The sequence below is a fragment of the Oncorhynchus mykiss genome, chromosome 9 (assembly GCF_057628025.1).
Source record: "Oncorhynchus mykiss isolate SJ-2025 chromosome 9, ASM5762802v1, whole genome shotgun sequence".
In the NCBI taxonomy this organism is placed as follows: Eukaryota; Metazoa; Chordata; class Actinopteri; order Salmoniformes; family Salmonidae; genus Oncorhynchus; species Oncorhynchus mykiss.
In genome coordinates, this window is record NC_143030.1 from 78,232,749 (window position 1) to 78,257,819 (window position 25,071).

Here is a 25,071-nt window from a genome sequence, read left to right on the forward strand (position 1 = left end):
CCCCGACGGGAGAACACAGTCTCAGTTGTTCTGCCCCCGACGGGAGAACACAGTCTCAGTTGTTCTGCCCCCGACGGGAGAACACAGTCTCAGTTGTTCTGCCCCCGACGGGAGAACACAGTCTCAGTTGTTCTGCCCCCGACGGGAGAACACAGTCTCAGTTGTTCTGCCCCTGACGGGAGAACATAGTCTCAGTTGTTCTGCCCCCGACGGGAGAACACAGTCTCAGTTGTTCTGCCCCCAACGGGAGAACACAGTCTCAGTTGTTCTGCCCCCAACGGGAGAACAGTCTCAGTTGTTCTGCCCCTGACGGGAGAACAGTCTCAGTTGTTCTGCCCCTGACGGGAGAACAGTCTCAGTTGTTCTGCCCCTGACGGGAGAACATAGTCTCAGTTGTTCTGCCCCCGACGGGAGAACAGTCTCAGTTGTTCTGCCCCTGACGGGAGAACATAGTCTCAGTTGTTCTGCCCCCGACGGGAGAACAGTCTCAGTTGTTCTGCCCCCAACGGGAGAACATAGTTGTTCTGCCCCCAACGGGAGAACATAGTCTCAGTAAAGTGGTAGAGAGAGAGGATAGTGGATTTGTCTCACCTGGTGAAGGCTGTGTACACGTCTATGAGCTGCAGTGTAGCAGGCAGCAGGTTCTTGGTGATCTCCGAGGGCTTGAGAGGGTCCGTCTCCGCCGCCACCTTAGAGAAATGTTCGTCCAGAGACACCTGGACCTTGGAGATGACGGCGTCCAGAGTATAGATGGCCTGTAGGGAGGGGACCTGGTACAAGGGCAGGATGGAGCTGGGGTCCACACAGGAGAACGCTGAGATCTATAGAGGAAGGAAGGTTACACACAGACATGCGTGGCTCTGAATGTAATCTATATTAAAAACGATGCATCATTTGTAGCAAATCTGTAAATAATATAACACTGTTGATTTATTGAGAATTGAACAAAACACACACAAGGTTTAATATAGGTTCAAACATGAACACACACTGTCACACTAGGGCTAGGACGATACCAGTATCGCAATATGTTTTGTATCCGTGGCAAACATGAAAACACCTGCTGTAAAAATAGTGTGATATAGTTTTGAAAATACATGTGGCTGTATGACACAAATAAATGGAGGTTTGTAATCTTTTACATAAAGTTAAAACTCTCTTCGTGTTTCGTTTTCTGTGCCACGATACTGGTATCTTAACCGACCCTATCCCACAACCCACCTGTCTAGCGATGTACTCTTCAGCCAGCTCCACGTCGTACTTGACGGTGCTGCATCTGGAGGAAGCCAACTCGATCAGAGACGTAGCTTGGTCTCCCTTCATCCCCTGAGTCACCAGATGCTCCTGAGATTGACCGGAGAAAACAGAGGAATTAACAGTCAAGAGTTTTGTTCACTTCAGCTTAATCCAACAGGTGGTTTATCGAGCAACAAGGGGTTAGATGGGAATCCAAATTGTTGAAATTATATCAAATGTAGTTACACATCATGAATAGCTTACCTAGTCTTATATTTATTACGTAAGACAACAGCTTCTAAGATAATGAAGGAAAAAATAAGACTTGTCCGAGGGGAACAACTGACCCGGCCGACCGGCTAACTGACCTGCTAACTGGCTGACTGGCTGACCTGCTAACTGACCGTCCGACCGGCTAACTGACCTGCTAACTGACCTGCTAGCTGACCTGCTAGCTGACCGGCCGACCTACTAACTGACTGGCTGGCCGACTGGCTGACTGGCTGGCTGACCTACTAACTGGCTGACCTACTAACTGACCGACTGGCTGGTTGACTAACTGAGGGCAACATACCTTGATCCAGTTGACATATGTGGGGACTCTGAGTCGTGAGGACCAGCGCAGGGTGTGGAGGATGTCACTCTCGCTGGGTTCTCCTTGGCCATCCTTCAGCTGCTCCATGTATGCCTTAGAGGGGGGTAGGACCCCCAGGATCCTCCACAGCACCAGGAAGTAGTACTGCAGGGAGCATGCCTCCTGAGAACGCAAGAGATATACTGGTGTTAGTTCCAGGATTATCGTGTGTGTTTCAGGAACTATACTATGAGTATAACTATAATTGTGAGGACATTAGTTCCTCTACAGTTGAGTGCCTGTGTGTGTGTTGGTTCCTCACCACAGGTGTGACGGGCTTGTTCTCCTGTCTCCTGGCTGTATCAAACTGAGAGCCGGCAGAGAGCAGGGAGACCAGACAGGCGTAAAGCTCGTTATACTTCACCGTTCCGTTGAACAGCTTCTGGAACACCTGGACAAAAAAAAAAAAAAAAAAACACTACTACTATACTCATCTCCTTCAGGTATAATGCTTCATGACTTTGTTATGAGCCACTAGGCAGGGTAGCCTAGTGGTTAGAGCGTTGGACTAAAAAGGTTGCGAGTTCAAACCCCCGAGCTGACAAGGTACAAATCTGTCGTTCTGCCCCTGAACAGTCAGTTAACCCACTGTTCCTAGGCCGTCATTGAAAATAAGAATTTGTTCTTTAACTGACTTGCCTGGTTAAATAAAGGTTAAATAAAAATAACAAAAAATGTCCTATTTAAAAAAAAAAAAAAGGTTAGTTATGGGTTATGTCTCTCCATATAGATTGTTTTTAAAATCCTGGACTAATAAATTCACAGTTTGATGTGTAGTTTCACCTTGCTGTCGAGTCGGCTTCGGTCGTCCTCTGACGCTTCGGGTGACAGGACGCAGTAGAATTTGGGCTGCACTACTGTGGAATCTAACAGAGGAGAGAACGTTAAAAACCGGGGTTATCACCCAATCAGCTACGTTAAAAACCGGGGTTATAACCCAATCAGCTACGTTAAAAACCGGGGTTATAACCCAATCAGCTACGTTAAAAACCGGGGTTATAACCCAATCAGCTACGTTAAAAACCGGGGTTATAACCCAATCAGCTACGTTAAAAACCGGGGTTATAACCCAATCAGCTACGTTAAAAACCGGGGTTATAACCCAATCAGCTACATTACAAACCGGGGTTATCACCCAATCAGCTACGTTAAAAACCAGGGTTATAACCCAATCAGCTACATTACAAACCGGCGTTATAACCCAATCAGCTACATTACAAACCGGCGTTATAACCCAATCAGCTACATTACAAACCGGCGTTATAACCCAATCAGCTACATTACAAACCGGCGTTATAACCCAATCAGCTACGTTAAAAACCAGGGTTATAACCCAATCAGCTACATTACAAACCGGCGTTATAACCCAATCAGCTACATTACAAACCGGCGTTATAACCCAATCAGCTACGTTAAAAACCGGGGTTATAACCCAATCAGCTACATTACAAACCGGGGTTATCACCCAATCAGCTACGTTAAAAACCAGGGTTATAACCCAATCAGCTACATTACAAACCGGCGTTATAACCCAATCAGCTACATTACAAACCGGCGTTATAACCCAATCAGCTACATTACAAACCGGCGTTATAACCCAATCAGCTACGTTAAAAACCGGGGTTATAACCCAATCAGCTACATTACAAACCGGGGTTATAACCCAATCAGCTACATTACAAACCGGGGTTATAACCCAATCAGCTACATTACAAACCGGGGTTATAACCCAATCAGCTACATTACAAACCGGCGTTATAACCCAATCAGCTACATTACAAACCGGCGTTATAACCCAATCAGCTACATTACAAACCGGCGTTATAACCCAATCAGCTACATTACAAACCGGGGTTATAACCCAATCAGCTACATTACAAACCGGGGTTATAACCCAATCAGCTACATTACAAACCGGCGTTATAACCCAATCAGCTACATTACAAACCGGCGTTATAACCCAATCAGCTACGTTAAAAACTGGGGTTATAACCCAATCAGCTACATTAAAAACCGGCGTTATAACCCAATCAGCTACATTACAAACCGGCGTTATAACCCAATCAGCTACAAGGGTTTAGTGTTTCCTAGAACTTCATAGTGAAAGGTTTAAACACAGTTTCCCATGTTTGTTCAATGAACCATTAATGAACATGCACCTGTGGAACGGTCGTTAAGACACCAACAGCTGACAGATGGTAGGCAATTAAGGTCAGTTATGAAAACTTAGGACACTGAAGAGGCCTTTCTACTGACTCTGAAAAACACCAAAAGAAAGATGTCCAGGGTCCCTGCTCATCTGCGTGAACGTGCCTGGGGCATGCTGCAAGGAGGCATGAGGACTGTAGATGTGGCCAGGGTAATAAATTGCAATGTCCGTACTGTGAGACGCCTAAGACAGCGCTACAGGGAGACAGGACGGATAGCTGATCGTCCTCGCAGTGGCAGATCATGTGTAACAACACCTGCACAGGATCGGTACATCCGAACATCACACCTGCTGCACAGGTAGAGGATGGCAACAACAACTGCCCGAGTTACACCAGGAACGCACAATCCCTCCATCAGTGCTCAGACTGTCCGCAATAGGCTGAGAGAGGCTGGACTGAGGGCTTGTATAAACGCAGTTGACAGAAAGAGAACCTTTATAACAAAGTAGCTAGTGCACATTTTCATAAACGGATTGTTCATTCTACCGTTGTCGCGACAACTCAGCCAATCTACCGTTGTCGCGACAACTCAGCCAATCTACCGTTGTCGCGACAACTCAGCCAATCTACCGTTGTCGCGACAACTCAGCCAATCTACCATTGTCGCGACAACTCAGCCAATCTACCGTTGTCGCGACAACTCAGCCAATCTATCGCGATATGGATGTTTGTCCATACCGCCCAGATCTACAGATGAGGTTATTCCCCCTTTTAAAAAAAAACAGAACAGAAAGGCTTTGACTTACTCCTACCTGCCGAGCAGTGCTTAGACCAGTTCTCCTCCACCTCTTTAAAGCCGCAGTAGAGCGGCAGGGCGCTGCGTTTGGACCCGTCCTGGACTGAACCCTGGCCTGACCACGGAGGGGTCAGCAGATTATACTGGACCTGCAAGCAATAGAGAGAGGGGATCCAGTCAGTCACTGTGTTAGGAGGGCTACCTCTTCTGACCAACGACCTACTGCAAAAAAATATATATAAAATGTTTCTGGACAATAAAACTCCCAAAGATGTGGTTTTAAAACAGACACATTTTGATTAATTTGATTTCCACTGGGCCGTGGAAATTGATTCAAGAGTCTTAATAAAACCATTAAAAGGAGCAGCCATTCAGCCTACCTGTTGGAAGAGGTACATAGGAACCTTAGAGTACTGGTGCAACAGGTAGTCTAGAACCAGCAGTATGCGGGCCAGGTTGAGGGGTACGGCTTTGAGCTGGGCCTCCTGATGCTGGGGACCCGCCACCTGAGCAGAGGAGAGAGGAAGATTGGACTTTATTAAATCAAATGTTATTGGTCACATACTTAGCAAATGTTATTAAAGTGTTGTAGCGAAATGATTGTAATTATCGCCTCGGAGCTAGAAGCAGAGCTGCCATGTTTTGTTGGCTCCATCGTATTGGTTTGGCATACAAGAAAGCTTGCTAGCTTGCTGTGTTGCACATGCATAAGGGTAACTAGCTAATTACAGTATCTGTGGGCAATTCAACAGTAACGGAATGATGTGGAGACGCAAATGTTAAGTTCGGTAACAGAACGGCGGTTTGTTACCATCAATCTGTTACCAAACTTTGCATCTGCACTAAATGTGGGTTTTTTTTGTACAAATTTGAATTATGTTAATTTAAGCAGGGATAGAGACTTTCTGACAACAAAGTCAGTACTGATCTAGACTGAGTCAAAGTCCAAGCCACCACTGGTAGAGTCAGGAGCCATGATAGTTGTGAGTCCAAGCCACCACTGGTAGAGTCAGGAGTCATGATAGTTGTGACGTGAGTCCAAGCCACCACTGGTAGAGTCAGGAGTCATGATAGTTGTGACGTGAGTCCAAGCCACCACTGGTAGAGTCAGGAGTCATGATAGTTGTGAGTCCAAGCCACCACTGGTAGAGTCAGGAGTCATGATAGTTGTGACGAGAGTCCAAGCCACCACTGGTAAAGTCAGGAGTCATGATAGTTGTGACGTGAGTCCAAGCCCATGGTACGACAATGCAAAGACAACCTAGTTAAAGAGCATTTAAATACCTCTGTGATGGCCTGGGTGACCAGGGTGAGCACGGCGCGCCTCCCCCTCTCAGACAGGTTGTGGAAGAGGAGCAGCAGGAGCTGGAGGTGCTCCACATTCAGGTCCTCATCTCCGGGGACAGAGCCCTGGATGGTGTGCTGCTTCAAGGTGCCCACAAACCTAGAGGGACGGGGACGGAAGAGATAGAAAGAGAGTAGAGAGAGAGAAACCTTGTGTAAACATCATGTTTTATTTTAAAAGGGAGATCAGAGTTCTGAACAAAAATTACAAATGACAAGTTTGTTTTTTTTAGCTAGTACTGTCAATATTTATGTATAGAAATTAACATGGAATTTAGCCAATTCATAAAATGGAAATTTTAATTTGACCTCAAAAGCAAAATGGAAATTTGAATTTGACCTCAAAAGCAAAATGGAAATTTGAATTTGACCTCAAAAGCAAAATGGAAATTTCAGTTTGGAATTTTACAGTACTTCTCCCGCTCAGACCAATGAATGCAACCACGCGCCAAAATAAATAAAATGGTTTCTGTCCTTCATGAGATTACACTGTTCATGTACACATTACCAAATACACTGACTGGTTAAACCAAAAACTATTCCTTCTGATGAACATGAACAATTGAAATCTGACTGATTGACAATTTCTGAAATGAGAAGTTGCGTCCACTCTGGTAGGCTACACAACTCCGGTAAAAACACAATTTTCTACAGTGCATTTGGTTACAATGATCCAGCAAATTACATTGTTCGTCAACTCAACTAACAAAGCCTATATGACATGACCAAATCTATTTTTACAAGCATCTGAATGCTGGAAGGTGGCCCGTATATGTACCCCATTAGAATAGGGATAGGCCTACCTATCGTTGGTGCGAACAGCAACAGTTATGACAAATTTTAATTTCAGTTTTTTGGGGGGATAAAAGTAGAGATTCTGAGCTACAAAATGGTATATCATACACTACAGTTGTGAGAGAGAGCACGAGAGAGAGCGCAAGAGAGAGAGAGCGCGCGAGAGAGAGAGAACGCGCGAGAGAGAGAGAACGCGCGAGAGAGAGAGAACGCGCGAGAGAGAGAGAACGCGCGAGAGAGAGAGAACGCGCGAGAGAGAGAGAACGCGCGAGAGAGAGAGAACGCGCGAGAGAGAGAGAACGCGCGAGAGAGAGAGAGAGAACGCGCGAGAGAGAGAGAGAGAACGCGCGAGAGAGAGAGAGAGAACGCGCGAGAGAGAGAGAGAGAACGCGCGAGAGAGAGAGAGAACGCGCGAGAGAGAGAGAGAGAAAGCGCGAGAGAGAGAGAGAGAAAGCGCGAGAGAGAGAGAACTCTTCTTTGTCTACGCCCATTCAGCATCGTTCACACCCTTTTGTGCATGCAGTTACATGCATAACAGTTAGACAGGCTACTGAACCGAAGGAGAGGACGCGTCAATGCAGTCAACCAATGGAGGGAGGCAATTTCCAGAATAAAACAATATGAGTGAGAAAAAAAAAGGAAAAAAGTGAACTGGCGATATGTAAAAAAAAATATATATATATATAAAAATGACATCAGTTTTCTGACCGATGCATGTTTAATATGGATCGGTTTGGGCTCTCCTGAACCGATGCATGTTTAATATGGATCGGTTTGGGCTCTCCTGAACCGATGCATGTTTAATATGGATCGGTTTGGGCTCTCCTGAACCGATGCATGTTTAATATGGATCGGTTTGGGCTCTCCTGAACCGATGCATGTTTAATATGGATCGGTTTGGGCTCTCCTGAACCGATGCATGTTTAATATGGATCGGTTTGGGCTCTCCTGAACCGATGCATGTTTAATATGGATCGGTTTGGGCTCTCCTGAACCGATGCATGTTTAATATGGATCGGTTTGGGCTCTCCTGAACCGATGCATGTTTAATATGGATCGGTTTGGGCTCTCCTGAACCGATGCATGTTTAATATGGATCGGTTTGGGCTCTCCTGAACCGATGCATGTTTAATGTGGATCGGTTTGGGCTCTCCTGAACCGATGCATGTTTAATATGGATCGGTTTGGGCTCTCCTGAACCGATGCATGTTTAATATGGATCGGTTTGGGCTCTCCTGAACCGATGCATGTTTAATATGGATCGGTTTGGGCTCTCCTGAACCGATGCATGTTTAATATGGATCGGTTTGGGCTCTCCTGAACCGATGCACGACTGACTTATGAGGTGAGGGTGAGCCGCCGGCCCAGTGAGGAAGAGCCGCCGGCCCAGTGAGGAAGAGCCGCCGGCCCAGTGAGGAAGAGCCGCCGGCGCAGTGTTCTAGTTGAGAGATGTTGGACGCACTCTCTCTCCAAGTGTGAAAAACAAAGCCTTTTATTTTGTCTCCCTGTTTGGTTTACACAATATTAGGAGCGCGGTGAGAGTCTTCATCCTCCATGTTACAGGGATACAGGGCGGTGCGAGTCTTCATCCTCCATGTTACAGGGATACAGGGCGGTGCGAGTCTTCATCCTCCATGTTACAGGGATACAGGGCGGTGCGAGTCTTCATCCTCCATGTTACAGGGATACAGGGCGGTGAGAGTCTTCATCCTCCATGTTACAGGGATACAGGGCGGTGCGGCTCTTCATCCTCCATGTTACAGCGATACAGGGCGGTGCGAGTCTTCATCCTCCGTGTTACAGGGCGGTGCGGGTCTTCATCCTCCATGTTACAGGGATACAGGGCGGTGCGGCTCTTCATCCTCCATGTTACAGGGATACAGGGCGGTGCGAGTCTTCATCCTCCGTGTTACAGGGATACAGGGCGGTGCGGCTCTTCATCCTCCATGTTACAGGGATACAGGGCGGTGCGGCTCTTCATCCTCCATGTTACAGCGATACAGGGCGGTGCGAGTCTTCATCCTCCGTGTTACAGGGCGGTGCGGGTCTTCATCCTCCGTGTTACAGGGCGGTGCGGGTCTTCATCCTCCGTGTTACAGGGCGGTGCGGGTCTTCATCCTCCATGTTACAGGGCGGTGCAGGTCTTCTTCCTCCATGTTACAGGGCGGTGCAGGTCTTCATCCTCCATGTTACAGGGCGGTGCAGGTCTTCATCCTCCATGTTACAGGGATACAGGGCGGTGCGGGTCTTCATCCTCCATGTTACAGGGATACAGGGCGGTGCGGGTCTTCATCCTCCATGTTACAGGGATACAGGGCGGTGCAGGTCTTCATCCTCCATGTTACAGGGATACAGGGCGGTGCGGGTCTTCATCCTCCATGTTCTAGGGCGGTGCGGGTCTTCATCCTCCATGTTACAGGGCGGTGCAGGTCTTCATCCTCCATGTTACAGGGCGGTGCAGGTCTTCATCCTCCATGTTACAGGGCGGTGCGGGTCTTCATCCTCCATATTACAGAGCGATGTGGGATTTTATTTATTTTATTTAGTGGCCACTTACGGTGGGTGTCTTTCAGGGACCAAATATCTTGTTGCTTGCGGCTTTCAGTGGACACCTCCATGGGTTATTTAAAAACCACACCTGTTTTGTTTTGGTTGTTCTTAGTGAGACTCTTTGTTAGTTCTACCTTCTTTTCGAGTGACAATTTTTTGTTTCTTGTTGGGAAGTCACAATATAATATCAAAAGTGTTTTATTTAATGATGTGGTCTTACCTCTCCCAGATCGTTATACACTCAGGTACGTCTGGGTCTCCCTGCAGAGAGGCCTTGTGCTGCCAGATGAGCAGGACTCTGGAGAGCACCGACAGGGACTGGGGGTTGATGTACAAGGGCCACGGACCCTCAGAGAACGGAGCTACGCCCAACTGCTGCAGCAGGGTATTCTGGGAAAGACAAATAAGACTTATTTCAGACTAACAGCAGCTACTGTGCAAATACATGAGTACGTCCGTGTCCCCCCCCCCCCCCCGAGTACGTTCGCATTAGAAAGGAGGTTCCCCTAACCTGCAGGGCTGGAGAGGGTAGGTCTGATGTCACTAGCGTATGGTTGAAGAGATACAGAGCAGAGGCAAACTCTTCATCTGAGGAACCTGTAGGGGGGGGGGGGGACGACACCAATATTAAATTAGGAATTTATTGAGACACGTCAAGTTATAACACCCGATTTGCATTAAAACATTTTATGAAAGCACTTTCCATCCGAGGGCATCAATATTTTCAATTGAATGGAAATACTTCAGGCTTGTGAGCGAGCGAGAGCTCATTTACTAAACGCATGTACACGATGATAATAATAATAAATGGTATTTTTACTTTTTTTTTTATTCCAACCAACCTTTGACGTCTTTGTCGACGTCCTTGATGATGCTGGCCAGCGTGGCCATGTGCTGTTCTGTCAGCGAGACAGACAGGTAGTTCCTGATGAAGTTGTTCCTGGATTTTAGCATGGAGGTGGTGATGAAGTTCAGGATGCTGGAGGCCAGGCTCAGGAACTGACACATCAATTAATAAATCAATATTTAACAGTAATACACACAGGCCTGTAAGCATAGTTTCTACTAGAACACATTTTTATTTATTTAACTAGTCAGTTAAAAAGGGCAAATTCTTATTTACAATGACGGCCTACTCCAGGCCAAACCCTAACGACGCTGGGCCCTATGGGATTCCCAAACACGGCAGGTTGCGATACAGCCTGGAATCGAACCAGGGTCTGTCGTGATGCCTCTAGCACTGAGATGCAGTGCCTTAGACCGCCGCGCCACTCGGGAGGCCCAACATAAAGTTGTGTTCTAAATTCTCCACCCTTCAACCCAGCGGTTTGCACTTGTTCACTCCCCTTCAATCCATTTTGGGATTGGTGGCAAGCATAGCTGGAGGAGAGGTTCCCCTGTATTCCTTCCACCAGCCCTTTCTTTATTCAAACTATTTATTTTACCTTTATTTAACTAGGCAAGTCAGTTTAAGAACAAATTCTACATTTTCAATGAAGGCCTAGGAACAGTGGGGTTAAACTGCCTTGTTCAGGGTTCAGAACGACAGTCTACGAAGGGGATGTAGGACACATTGGGAGAAGTGTACAGAAATCAGACCACAGCCTATGCCTGTTACTATAGATTACATTTTCATATCCATGTTGTGTTTCCTAACAACCCCAAGGCCTCACCAGCTCGGGGTCCTTGCGTCCGGCCAGGATGTTCCCGTTCTCTCCTGCGTTCTGCTTGGAGGGGCTCTTCAGTCTGGGAGAGGTCTCCAGGGGCGGGGGTGGGGGAGGTGGTGGGGGGGCCACCTTGTCTTTAGTTGGCGAGATGGTCTCCTCGAACCACAGGCCCAAGATGGGCTCGCTGTCGTCATCTGGATCAGGACGGGTAGGACACGAGGTTACACACAGACGGCCATGTCTCAGTGTTCAGTTCTAAACATGCCGTCTATACAAAGCACTGCCATCATCCTACGGCCTCTATAGTCATGTCCTAAGTCAGCTCTCTCTCTCTCGTTTAGCCTTCGTAACGTTGCATTAAATTAGTATTTGAAACAAGACATTTAGCCGTCACACTGCAAAAAAAAAACGTTTATCTTACCTAGATATCTCTTACCATTAGAATGCACTGACTTGATGTTCTACTAAGGTAAATGATCTTAGCGCCATGGCTAATCATTTTGCTTACTTAAAAATATATATATTTTTTGTAAGAATTGATACAAATTGGGGATAAGAAAATCTTATTTTAAAAAGATATTTGATCTTAAGACCGAGGCCGAGGTCTTACCGAGGCAAAATTATCTTAGTGGACTGGAAGATAACGCTTTAACTTTTTTTTTTTTTTTTAAAAGGCTCGAAACAAGTAAGAATATCTTAAAACGAGACGTTTTCTGGGTTAGGCCTTCATAACACTACATGAGGCCTTCATAACACTACATTAGGCCTTCATAACACTACATGAGGCCTTCATAACACTACACGAGGCCTTCATAACACTACATGAGGCCTTCATAACACTACATGAGGCCTTCATAACACTACATGAGGCCTTCATAACACTACATGAGGCCTTCATAACACTACATGAGGCCTTCATAACACTACATGAGGCCTTCATAACACTACATTAGGCCTTCATAACACTACATTAGGCCTTCATAACACTACATTAGGCCTTCATAACACTACATTAGGCCTTCATAACACTACATGAGGCCTTCATAACACTACATGAGGCCTTCATAACACTACATGAGGCCTTCATAACACTACATGAGGCCTTCATAACACTACATGAGGCCTTCATAACACTACATGAGGCCTTCATAACACTACATGAGGCCTTCATAACACTACATGAGGCCTTCATAACACTACATTAGGCCTTCATAACACTACATTAGGCCTTCATAACACTACATTAGGCCTTCATAACACTACATTAGGCCTTCATAACACTACATTAGGCCTTCATAACACTACATTTGGCCTTCATCACGCTACATTAGGCCTTCATCACGCTACATTAGGCCTTCATCACGCTACATTAGGCCTTCATAACGCTACATTTGGCCTTCATCACACTACATTAGGCCTTCATAACACTACATTTGGCCTTCATAACACTACATTTGGCCTTCATAACACTACATTAGTCTTTGCAAGACAACGTTTAGCCTTCATAACAGCAGGCAGAAATGTAGACTTCATAAGACTACACTGGCTGTGTTTACTCAGGCAGCCCGATTCTGACATTTATTTTCACTAATTGTTCTTTTGACTAATCATATAAAAATCGCTGAAAAAGACCTGCTGTGATTGGACAAAAGATCAGAATTGGGCTGCCTGTGTAAACGCAGCCATTTAGCCATCATAACAATAGTCTCGTAACGCCAGGCTACATTTAGCCACCATAGAGTTATATTTAACCTTCGTCGCACTGCCACAAGGTCAGAACAACGGCAAAAAAAACCTTTGGTGCAATTGGCCTGCTGTCACACATGCCACGACAAGTGATCGCAATTACACTACTCATCAACTGAAGCTGAGATTAAAAATGCATATAATAGCATGCATCAAAAGGGTATGAGAGAAGTATTTTATGCCATATTTGGGATATTGGATATGTGAGGCTTACATTCAGCTCTACTCAGAGACTAAGAAATACAGAGATTGTGTAGGCAACAAAACTTTCAGGGCAATCTAATTTGTGTTCCAACTATTGTCTTGAAACTTTTGATGCCAACATCAGAACCCATCAAAATTCTCCATCGCTCTCGGGAAGTCTGTATTTCTAGGACTCTGATGCTACTGCCTCTACTCAGCCTGGGTGGTGGTGCCCCAGTCCAAAAATCGAACTTTATTGTGGTTCATACAATAAAGTAAGCAAATTAACCATGACTGCGAGGTGTAAACTACGGTGTGACCTAAGGGACAGAAAGCTAGCTGCTGACCTGAAACATTAGCTGTTCTTGCTGTCCTCTGTCTTCTCTCTGCTGCTGAAATATAAACACTGCTATAGTGGGTGGAGATGGTGGCTCAGTTGGTAAGAGTATAGTATAACACTTCTATAGTGGGTGGAGATGGTGGCTCAGTTGGTAAGAGTATAACACTGCTATAGTGGGTGGAGACGGTGGCTCAGTTGGTAAGAGTATAACACTGCTATAGTGGGTGGAGACGGTGGTTCAGTTGGTAAGAGTATAACACTGCTATAGTGGGTGGAGACGGTGGCTCAGTTGGTAAGAGTATAACCCTGCTATAGTGGGTGGAGATGGTCCTGTGAGGTAGCTCAATTGGTAAGAGCATGGCTCTAGTAACACCAAAGTCGTGGGTTTGATTTCCGCTGAGGCCACATACACACAAAAAATGTCTGCGGTCACTGAGCTGTAAGTTGCTTATGATATAAGTGTCTGCTACATGGCATACTTCATAATAAGGATCATGTATATATATATATATATATATTATATATATACACACACACACAGTTGAAGTCGGAAGTTTACATACACTAAGGTTGGAGTCATTAAAACTTATTGTTCAACCACTCCACACATTTCTTGTTAACAAACTATAGTTTTGGCAAGTCGGTTCGGACATCTACTTTGTGCATGACACAAGTCATTTTTCCAACAATTGTTTACAGACAGATTATTTCACTGTATCACAATTCCAGTGGGTCAGAAGTTTACATACACAAAGTTGACTGTGCCTTTAAGTAGCTTGGGAAATTCCTGAAAATGTCATCATGGCTTTAGAAGCTTCTGATAGGCTAATTTACATAATGAGTCAATTGGAGGTGTACCTGTGGATGTATTTCAAGGACTTCCTTCAAACTCGATGCCTCTTTGCTTGACATCATGGGAAAATCAAAAGAAATCAGCCAAGACCTCAGAAAAACAAATTGTTGACCTCCAAGTCTGGTTCATCCTTGGGAGCAATTTCCAAAAACCTGAAGGTACCACGTTCATCTGTACCAACAATAGTACGCAAATATAAACACCATGAGACCACGCAAACGTCATAACGCTCAGGAAGGAAACGCCTTCTGTCTCCTAGAGATGAACGTACTTTGGTGCGAAAAGTGCAAATCAATCCCAGAACAACAGCAAAGGACCTTGTGAAGATGCTGAAGGAAACAGGTACAAAAGTATCTATATCCACAGTAAAACAAGTCCTATATCAACATAACCTGAAAGGCCGCTCAGCAAGGAAGAAGCCACTGCTCCAAAACCGCCATAAAAAAGCCAGACTACGGTTTTCAACTGCACATGTGGACAAAGATTGTACTTTTTGGAGAAATTTCCTCTGGTCTGATGAAACAAAAATAGAACTGTTTGGCCATAATGACCATCGTTATGTTTGGAGGAAAAAGGGGGAGGCTTGCAAGCCGAAGAACACCATCCCAACCGTGAAGCACGGGGGTGGCAGCATCATGTTGTGGGGGTGCTTTGCTGCAGGAGGGACTGGTGCACTTCACAAAATAGATGGCATCATGAGGGAGGAAAATGATGTGGATATATTGAAGCAACATCTCAAGACATCAGTCAGGAAGTTAAAGCTTGGTCACAAATGTCTTCCAAATGGACAATGACCCCAAGCATACTCGGGGTCAGAACTGAAAAAGCGTGTGCGAGCAAGGAGGCCTACAAACCTGACTCAGTTACACCAGCTCTGTCAGAAGGAATGGGCCAAAATTCACCCAACTTACTGTGGGAAGCTTGTGGAAGGCTACCTGAAACGTTTGACCCAAGTTAAACAATTTAAAAGGCAATGCTACCAAATACTAATTAAGTGTATGTAAACTTCTTACCCACTGGGCGTGTGATGAAAGAAATTAAAGCTGAAATAGAGTAATAGTAGAAAGAATTAGTTGACATTTCACATTCTTAAAATAAAGTGGTGATCCTAACTTACTTAAGAGAGGGATTTTTAACTAGGATTAAATGTCAGGAATTGTGAAAAACTGAGTTTATATCTATTTGGCGAAGGTGTATGTAAACTTCTGACTTCTACTGCATATACTCACATACACTACTAATGCCTGTGGATCAGATCTGGTGCACAGACTACTTTCATCTACTCTGTCTAATATCTTAAAGTACATCTTTATCTCTGATTTATTGCATTACAAGTTGTGTGTGTGTGATTCTGTCTCAGTTGTCATACATCTGACTTCTGACCAGTGGAGGTTGGTGTCACTTTAAAACCGAAGGACGTGGTCACTGTAATGGGTTTGATTAACGTTCCATTTATTCCATACCGGCCAAATGAGCCCACCCTCCTCCGATTTAAAGTGACGCCGACCTCCACTGCTGTCTAACCTCTGTTGCTGCGGCTGCTATTTCCCCCTGTGGTGATTTTACAGAGTCCCGCAACGCACAAGAACTGCCTGAACACATTCTTGACTCTTCTCAGGCCTGACTCTGACGTTAGCCCAGATACACAGGTTAAAACAAAAACACAGCTTTCAGAAGGCATACACACACACACACACACACACACACACACCCTGGAACATTACACTTCAAACGGTTATTAGATCTGGTACACAGACTACTTTCATCTACTCTGTCTAATATCTTAAAGTACATTTTTATCTCTGATTTGTGTATGTGGTGGTTGGCATCAAGGGTTTTACAAATATTATAATAATGACTTGGAAGCTCTCAGCCCTCGTGATAGGAGATGAGAAGTGATGCTGTTCTTTATGACGTGGGGGGGGCAGAGACAGAGAGACAGAGAGAGAGAGAGAGAAACAGTGTAACAGAGAGAAACAGAAACCGAGAGAAACAGAGAGAGAGAAACAGAGAGAGAGAAACAGAGAGAGAGACAGAAACAGAGATGAGGGGAAGGGATAGGGGGCATTACCTTGACTGCTGTCTTCCTCTGTGCTGCTGAAGTCATCTTCATAGTAGGTGTTGGAGTCTGTCGAGGCACTGGCATCACTGCTAACCGAGCCTTTCCTCTGACGCTGCAGGACACAGGCCTGGGGGGGGAGGAGACACGTCAACACAGGCATTATCAGCATGCCAGGCACAGCGTTTTTCAAAGCTTTCAATGCTTTTGTATTAGAAGCAGAGTTAAAACATGATGACTGAGCGGCTGATTGAAATCCTCATTTACTGGAGGAGCAGCAGACTCAGATCAATTGTTAGAGGAACAGTAGTTTCCATGTCACATACAGATGATACCACAGTGTGGTAAAAACCACACGATGAACACACCGTAGTGAAAAATTTAAAACTGTCGGTGTGGCCTGGCTGGTTTGGTGCTGCAGCCTTCAGCACGTGTCTGTGGGGTTGAATCTGTGTGACAAAACCGCACATTTTTAGAGTGGCCCTTTTTCCCCATTGTCCCCAGCACAAGGTGCACCTGTGTAATGATCCTGTTGTTTAATCAGCTTCTTGATATGACACACCTGTCAGGTGGATTATCTTGGCAAAGGAGAAATGTTCACTAACATGGATGTAAACATTAAAATTTGGTTTATTTTTTAGATAGATAGATATAATAAGTTAAAAACAGTTTAGTACCTTCTTGTATGAGGTGGACAGAAGGTTGAACAGCAGGTTGGTAAGGGGAACAGAGTCCAGGAGTCTCTGAACCCTCTGGGTGGAGGTGTTCTGCGCCATGATGTTGAGTTCTGCTGGGGGACCGTCACTGGCCCAACCCTGGGGAGAGAAGAGATGGGGGGGGGGTGGAGAGAAGAGAGGGAGGGGGGGTGGTGGAGAGAAGAGAGGGAGGGGGGATGGAGAGAAGAGATGGGGGGGGGTGGAGAGAAGAGAGGGAGGGGGGGTGGTGGAGAGAAGAGAGGGAGGGGGGGGGGTGGAGAGAAGAGAGGGAGGGGGGGTGGTGGAGAGAAGAGAGGGAGGGGGGATGGAGAGAAGAGAGGGAGGGGGGATGGAGAGAAGAGAGGGAGGGGGGGTGGTGGAGAGAAGAGAGGGAGGGGGGATGGAGAGAAGAGATGGGGGGGGGTGGAGAGAAGAGAGGGAGGGGGGGTGGTGGAGAGAAGAGAGGGAGGGGGGGTGGTGGAGAGAAGAGAGGGAGGGGGGGTGGTGGAGAGAAGAGAGGGGGGGGGTGGAGAGAAGAGAGGGGGGGTGGTGGAGAGAAGAGAGGGGGGGGGGTGGAGAGAAGAGAGGGAGGGGGGGGTGGAGAGAAGAGAGGGAGGGGGGGGGGGTGGAGAGAAGAGAGGGAGGGGGGGGGGGAGAGAAGAGAGGGAGAGGGGGGGTGGAGAGAAGAGATGGGGGGGTGGAGAGAAGAGAGGGAGGGTGGAGAGAAGAGAGGGAGAGGGGGGGGTGGAGAGAAGAGAGGGAGAGGGGGGGTGGAGAGAAGAGAGGGAGGGTGGAGGGGTGGAGAGAAGCGAGGGAGGGGGGGGTGGAGAGAAATAATGGGGGGAGAGAAAGAGGCAGAGGGAGAGAGAAAGAGGGCTGGAGTTTCACTGGGTCTCGAACATAAGAATCACCATAAATTATGAAAATAGTGATTGATCCATATACATGTGTGGGCTGGATTGCTACAGATAAATCATTTCTTTACATAAATCATTAATCTATCAGAGGGTATATTTGGGTGTTAGCCTGAGAACATACTTTTGAAATGTTTGCGTCCCGGTTTGATAAGAAGCGTTTATGTACCTGGCACAGTTTGTAGACGTTTTGGGACTATTTAAACATTGTGGTGGTGGTGCTGGCGGGGGGTGGGGGGGATAATAATAATACTCACTGCACTGACCCGGTGCAGAGCCTCCACCTGCAGGTCTTGGAAAAGGGAGGTGAGCAGTTTGATGGAGTGGTTGGCCAGGATCACCGACAGGACACCAAAGCCTTGATGTCTGAGACGAGAGAACAGAGAGTCTCAATGAAACCGCAAACAGGTTTTTTTTTTTATTTTTTTTTTTAAAATCAGTCTTTCTTTGATACTTTCAGGTCCAAAGTTTGAAAATAAAAAAATATTATTCTCAAATAGTTCAATATTGCTTGTAAATGTAAACGGTTTAAATTGGGATCTTTAGTTAGCAATTCATTTGAGTTTCATGGAGATCGCTGTGTGCAATCTTACCATTTAACCACTTACTGACTGACTGACTGACTTTATGGTCTCCAAGGGGACATGTTGTTGCAGTGTCATGTACACGTTTAAAGCCACGATTAAATACAAAACAAAGCTAACAATACAACTTTCATAACAGTTACATACTTAACCTAAATGGTTAGTAACTACCAGAGAGCTACCCACCCTTTGGCCGGGCCCAGTTTAGGGGAGCCTGCTCCGTCCTTGGTGCGGGCGGCTATGTCTCGGACCCTGAGCGCGGCCAGAGGGTCCTTCTCCTTGCCCTTGTCAGCCAGGGTGGTGGGACTCAGGTTGAGGATCAGGTAGAGGCTGTTCAGCAGACACCACGCTCCCAGCAGCTGGAAGTTCTGGTAATGCTCCCCTCCAGCTCTGCGGGAGCTGCTGATGGCCTGGCCGATCATTTCGTAGATGTCCAGCTGTTTGGAAAAACACATCAAAACCCATGAGAAATTAACTCAAATCAGAAGACAAGAATGGGTTTCCTAATATCCTATTTATTTAAGTAGAGGATTATTTTATTTCTTTTTTTGGGGGGGGGGTTAAAAATACACACTGAGTTTACAAAACATTAACACCTGCTCTTTCCATGTCATAGACTGACCAGGTGAGAGATATGATCCCTTATTGAGGTCACCTGTTAAATCCACTTAAAATCAGTGTAGATGAAAGGGGAGGAGACAGGTGGTTAAAGAAGGATTTTTAAGCCTTGAAACATGGATTGTGTACGTGTGTCATTCAGAGGGTGAATGGACAAAAAAATATTTAAAAAGTGCCTTTGAACGGGGTATGGTGGTAGATGCCAGGTGCACCGGTTTGTGTCAAGAACTGCAACGCTGCTGGGTTTTTCACGCTCAACAGTTTCCCGTGTGGATCAAGAACGGTCCACCACCCAAAGGACATCCAAAGTAGAATCCACATGAGGCCAGCGTCCCTGTGGAACGCTTTCGACACCTTGTGGAGTCCACGCCACGGGGGGGGGGGGGGGGGCAAAACCAATATTTACAACAAACAAAAAAAAAAAGTGTTCTTAATTGAATGTTTTATATAAACACTCATGTTTATACGTACACATTTCTGTACGATGGTAGCAGCGTCATTTTCATAGTCCTCCTCTTTGGAGCTGGTGGAGGCTGTGCGAAGTTGCAGGCCGCTGCCCACCTGCAGAATGGCCATGCACGTGGCAACGCTCACACCTGGAGGAGAGGAGAAGCACATGTTATATAGATTCATTATTGACTGACTGAGAAACACACATTATATATATAGATTCATTAAAGACCTCCAAAAAAAAGGTACTAAAACCGCTCAGCACTATCAAGTACACTACTATATATATATATATAAATAACCAAAGCAGAGATGGAACCCAACATGAACCCATAATAGCGTACCTGCGTAGAGGCAGCTGAGTGCCAACACAGTCATGTCCAGAAGTCTCCCAGGAGTCAGGGGCTCCAGGACAGGCAAGGACAAGGTGTCCCGGGCCATGGCCACATCTATCACCAGGGAGTGGAACCTGACAAGGTCAGAGGTCACACACACAAATGTCAGAGACACAGGGGGGGGAAAACACTGAGGTAAGCACAGGTAGGGTGCCAAAAGAGAGCGCCACAGGGCGCGAGAGCAACAGAGCGCGCTATATATAACCTTGGGGGGGGGGGGGGGGCTGATTGGTGTCATACATATGCTCCTGCTAACACACCTGACTCCAATAATCAACGAATCATGATCTTCAGTTTAAAATGCAAACAGTTTGCTCGAAATGGGGGAGACACTAATTCAGGCCCCCGAGGACTGGGGGGGAGGAGGGGGTGACGCGACACTAAATCAGGCCCCCGAGGACTGGAATTGCCCAGGCCTGCTTATAGAGAGGGGCAGTATGCTGGAGGACCAGAGGAACCTGTCAGGTGAGACAAATTGGTTTGTTGAAAAATTCTAAAAGTACACCCCCCCCCCCCCCCCAAAAACATTCCCACAAACCTACCCGTTGCGGACAGCAGTTGCGTCTCCGACGGTGGCGGGCATGATGAAGAAGGAGTTGGCCGAGACGGCGTCCTGGAACCGGTTGATATAGCGCAGGAAGTAAGGGAGGTTGAGGCAGACACGCAGCAACTTCTCCGACCCGCCCAGTTCCTGCAGACTGGACACGTTCTGGGACACAAAGGCATTCTTCATTTTGGCCTGGAAGGTCTGGTCTGTCGTCGCCTGGTCCTCACTCTCACTCTCCGCCTAAACAGACAGCACAACAAAACAAACACTGTAAATCAGACTGAATAAAAAATTCATAAATAGAAAATTGGTGTTTTAGAAGTGAAGATGCAGATACTTGATACAATTGACATGAAACGAGCCCTTTGTTTTTACTCCCTAAGGTTAAATAAAATAAATAAAAAGTCAGAAATAAGCTACAACTTAAGTAACTATCCCATCAAATGGATAGGGACCGCCCGCTCTCCCCGTTCCACCACACAGTCCCCATCCCGCTCTCCCCGTTCCACAGTCCCTATTCTGCCCTTCCCGTTCCCCACCGCACAGTCCCCATTCCGCTCCTCCCGTTCCCCACCGCACAGTCCCCATTCCGCTCCTCCCGATCCCCACCCCACAGTCCCCATTCCGCTCCTCCCGATCCCCATTCCACTCCTCCCGTTCCCCACCCCACAGTCCCCATTCCGCTCCTCCCGATCCCCAGTCCACTCCTCCCGTTCCCCACCCCACAGTCCCCATTCCGCTCCTCCCGATCCCCAGTCCACTCCTCCCGTTCCCCACCCCACAGTCCCCATTCCGCTCCTCCCGATCCCCAGTCCACTCCTCCCGTTCCCCACCCCACAGTCCCCATTCCCCTCCTCCCGTTCCCCACCGCACAGTCCCCATTCCCCTCCTCCCGTTCCCCACCGCACAGTCCCCATTCCCCTCCTCCCGTTCCCCACCGCACAGTCCCCATTCCCCTCCTCCCGTTCCCCACAGTCCCCATTCCGCTCCTCCCGTTCCCCACCCCACAGTCCCCATTCCGCTCCTCCCGTTCCCCAAAGCACAGTCCCCATTCCCCTCCTCCCGTTCCCCACAGTCCCCATTCCGCTCCTCCCGTTCCCCACCGCACAGTCCCCATTCCCCTCCTCCCGTTCCCCAAAGCACAGTCCCCATTCCCCTCCTCCCGTTCCCCACAGTCCCCATTCCGCTCCTCCCGTTCCCCACCCCACAGTCCCCATTCCGCTCCTCCCGTTCCCCAAAGCACAGTCCCCATTCCGCTCCTCCTGTTCCCCAGTCCCCATTCCGCTCCTCCCGTTCCCCACAGTCCCCATTCCGCTCCTCCCGTTCCCCACAGTCCCCATTCCGCTCCTCCCGTTCCCCACCCCACAGTCCCCATTCCGCTCCTCCCGATCCCCATTCCCAGTCCACTCCTCCCGTTCCCCACCCCACAGTCCCCATTCCCCTCCTCCCGTTCCCCACCGCACAGTCCCCATTCCCCTCCTCCCGTTCCCCACCGCACAGTCCCCATTCCCCTCCTCCCGTTCCCCACCGCACAGTCCCCATTCCCCTCCTCCCGTTCCCCACAGTCCCCATTCCGCTCCTCCCGTTCCCCACCCCACAGTCCCCATTCCGCTCCTCCCGTTCCCCAAAGCACAGTCCCCATTCCCCTCCTCCCGTTCCCCACAGTCCCCATTCCGCTCCTCCCGTTCCCCACCCCACAGTCCCCATTCCGCTCCTCCCGTTCCCCAAAGCACAGTCCCCATTCCCCTCCTCCCGTTCCCCACAGTCCCCATTCCGCTCCTCCCGTTCCCCACCCCACAGTCCCCATTCCGCTCCTCCCGTTCCCCAAAGCACAGTCCCCATTCCGCTCCTCCCGTTCCCCAGTCCCCATTCCGCTCCTCCCGTTCCCCACAGTCCCCATTCCGCTCCTCCCGTTCCCCACAGTCCCCATTCCGCTCCTCCCGTTCCCCACCCCACAGTCCCCATTCCGCTCCTCCCGATCCCCATTCCCCACAGTCCCTATTCCTCTCCTCCCGTTCCCCACAGTCCCTATTCCGCTCCTCCCGATCCCCAAAGCACAGTCCCTATTCCGCTCCTCCCGTTCCCCACAGTCCCCATTCCGCTCCTCCCGATCCCCAAAGCACAGTCCTTATTCCGCTAATTCCATTCCCCACAGTCCCTATTCCGCTTATCCCATTACACTGACCTGTGTGCGTCCTGAGGGAGAGGCCAGCACGGTGAGGTCAGGGTTGAACACAGAGGTCAGCTGATTGAAGAAGTTCATCTGTACTTCCTTGTGTCGCAGCTCAGGGTTCACTGGAGACAGCACCTCCTTCTGGTCCTCCACTGAGAGGAGGAGGAGACACAGGACAGAGTGAGACCGACTGGTACTGACAATATAGAAACCATAGACAAACACATGCAGCTCGGGAGAGGGAATCTCCTGCTGGGAGAGACACAGAACACACAGGCATGGTCATACAAAGACAGAAAAGATTGAGACAGACTAACATAAACAAAACAAGACATTAGTGTCCCAAGGTAGACCGAAACTGCTAGCCTGCACTGGGAGTCTGGCCTGCACCATGCCTGCTCCACTGCTAGCCTGCACTGGGAGTCTGGCCTGCTCCAATGCTAGCCTGTACTGGGAGTCTGGGTTGTATCATGTTAGCTCCACTAACTCACTGCTTGCCTGGGAGTCTGGGTTGTATCATGTTAGCTCCACTAACTCACTGCTAGCCTGGGAGTCTGGGCTGCATCATGTTAGCTCCACTAACTCACTGCTAGCCTGTACTGGGAGTCTGGACTGCATCATGTTAGCTCCACTAACTCACTGGGAGTCTGGACTGCATCATGTTAGCTCCACTAACTCACTGCTAGCCTGGGAGTCTGGACTGCATCATGTTCTGTGCATCATGAGTGGTGAGCTAACACAATTGAATAATGCGACACGGCATGAAGAAATATTGAAACTTAATTACTGTTCGCAAAACAAGGTCCATACAGACAAAAAGATACAGGTTTGTAGGTCTACAGTGCCTTCAGAAAGTATTCACACCGCTTAACATGTTCCACATGTTGTTGTGTTACAGCCTGAATTTAAAAGGAGTTAAATGTATATTGTGTGTCACTGACCTACACACAATACCCCATAACGTCAGTGGAATTATATTTTAGAATTTTGTTTACAAATTAATTATAAATAAGTATTCAACCCCTTTGTTATGTTAAGCCTAAATATGTTCAGGCGTAAAAATGTGCTTAACAAGTCACATAAGTTAGATGGACTCACTGTGTGTAATAGTGTACCTCATCTCTGTACTCCACACATTAAGATAATTGCAAGGTCCCTCAGTCGAGCAGTGAATTTCAAGCACAGATTCAACCACAAAGACCAGGGACGTTTTTCAGTGCCTCGTAAAGAAGGGCACCTATTAGTAGACATTGAATATCCCATTGAGTATGGTGAAGTTATTAATTACACTTTGGATGGTGTACCAATACACCCAGTCACTACAAAGATACAGGCGCCCTTCCTAACTCAGTTACCGGAGAGGAAGGAAAACGCTCAGCGATTTCACCATGAGGCCAATGGTGACTTTAAAACAGTTACAGAATTGAGTGGCTGTGATAGGAGAAAACTGAGGATGGATCAACATTGTAATTTCCCATAATACTAACCTAATTGACTAAGTCAAAGGAAGGAAGCCTGTACAGAATACAAAATATTCCAACACATACGTAGGACCTAAAGTAAAACTGCAAAACATTTGGCAAAGAAATGTATATCCTGAATTACAAAGAGTTATGTTTGGGGTAAATCCAACACAACATCACTGAGTACAACTTCATATTTTCAAGAATGGTTGTGGCTGAATCATGTTATGGGTATGCTTCTCATCAGCAGGAACTAGGGAGGTTTTTTTTTATTATAAAAAGGAACATAATAAAGGCCTTCTGAGTGGCGCAGCGGTCTAAGACACCGCATCGTAGGGGTTAAGGCATCACTACAGACCCGGGTTTGTTTTCAGGCTGTGTCACAACCAGCCGTGAGCAGGAGTCTAATTCCCGCTCTCTCTTCTCTCGGAGGACCTGGGCCCTAGGACCATACCTCAGGACTACCTGGCATGATGACTCCTGGCTGTCCCCAGTCCACCTGGTCGTGCTGCTGCTCCAGTTTCAACTGTTCTGCCTGCGGCTATGGAACCCTGACCTGTTCACCGGACATGCTACCTGTTCCAGACCTGCTGTTTTCAACTCTCTCTACCGCACCTGCCGTCTCTAACTCTGAATGATCGGCTATGAAAAGCCAGCTGACATTTACTCAGTTGACTGCTGACCTGTTGCACCCTCTACAACCACTGTGATATTATTATTATTTGACCCTGCTGGTCATCTATGAACGTTTGAACATCTTGGCCATGTTCTGTTATAATCTCCGACCCGGCACAGCCAGAAGAGGACTAGCCACCCCTCAGAGCCCGGTTCCTCTCTAGGTTACTTCCAAGGTTCCAGTCTTTCTAGGGAGTTTTTCCC

General features: G+C 47.5%; 1 protein-coding gene across 50 annotated transcripts in view; it reads right to left on the reverse strand.

Moving 5' to 3' along the window:
- Nucleotides 1–25,071, reverse strand: part of ubr4 (ubiquitin protein ligase E3 component n-recognin 4) — a 165,944-nt gene that overhangs the window by 127,915 nt on the left and 12,958 nt on the right. For 41 of the 50 annotated variants that reach the window (XM_090185512.1, XM_090185526.1, XM_090185507.1 and 38 more), the window contains exons 5-25: nucleotides 22,742–22,881; nucleotides 20,552–20,796; nucleotides 19,959–20,083; nucleotides 19,636–19,760; nucleotides 18,733–18,983; nucleotides 18,220–18,328; nucleotides 17,031–17,168; nucleotides 16,366–16,483; nucleotides 13,449–13,493; nucleotides 11,179–11,366; nucleotides 10,348–10,504; nucleotides 10,017–10,102; nucleotides 9,726–9,895; nucleotides 6,101–6,260; nucleotides 5,197–5,322; nucleotides 4,827–4,965; nucleotides 2,654–2,736; nucleotides 2,133–2,261; nucleotides 1,811–1,993; nucleotides 1,222–1,344; nucleotides 592–821 (exon numbers count right to left, since the gene is read on the reverse strand). In XM_090185512.1, the coding sequence (XP_090041638.1) occupies nucleotides 592–821; nucleotides 1,222–1,344; nucleotides 1,811–1,993; nucleotides 2,133–2,261; nucleotides 2,654–2,736; nucleotides 4,827–4,965; nucleotides 5,197–5,322; nucleotides 6,101–6,260; nucleotides 9,726–9,895; nucleotides 10,017–10,102; nucleotides 10,348–10,504; nucleotides 11,179–11,366; nucleotides 13,449–13,493; nucleotides 16,366–16,483; nucleotides 17,031–17,168; nucleotides 18,220–18,328; nucleotides 18,733–18,983; nucleotides 19,636–19,760; nucleotides 19,959–20,083; nucleotides 20,552–20,796; nucleotides 22,742–22,881 (3,070 nt within the window). The remainder of the gene's footprint in view (nucleotides 1–591; nucleotides 822–1,221; nucleotides 1,345–1,810; nucleotides 1,994–2,132; nucleotides 2,262–2,653; nucleotides 2,737–4,826; nucleotides 4,966–5,196; nucleotides 5,323–6,100; nucleotides 6,261–9,725; nucleotides 9,896–10,016; nucleotides 10,103–10,347; nucleotides 10,505–11,178; nucleotides 11,367–13,448; nucleotides 13,494–16,365; nucleotides 16,484–17,030; nucleotides 17,169–18,219; nucleotides 18,329–18,732; nucleotides 18,984–19,635; nucleotides 19,761–19,958; nucleotides 20,084–20,551; nucleotides 20,797–22,741; nucleotides 22,882–25,071) is intronic. The other 9 variants (XM_090185521.1, XM_090185529.1, XM_090185528.1 and 6 more) reach the window with 3 other exon arrangements.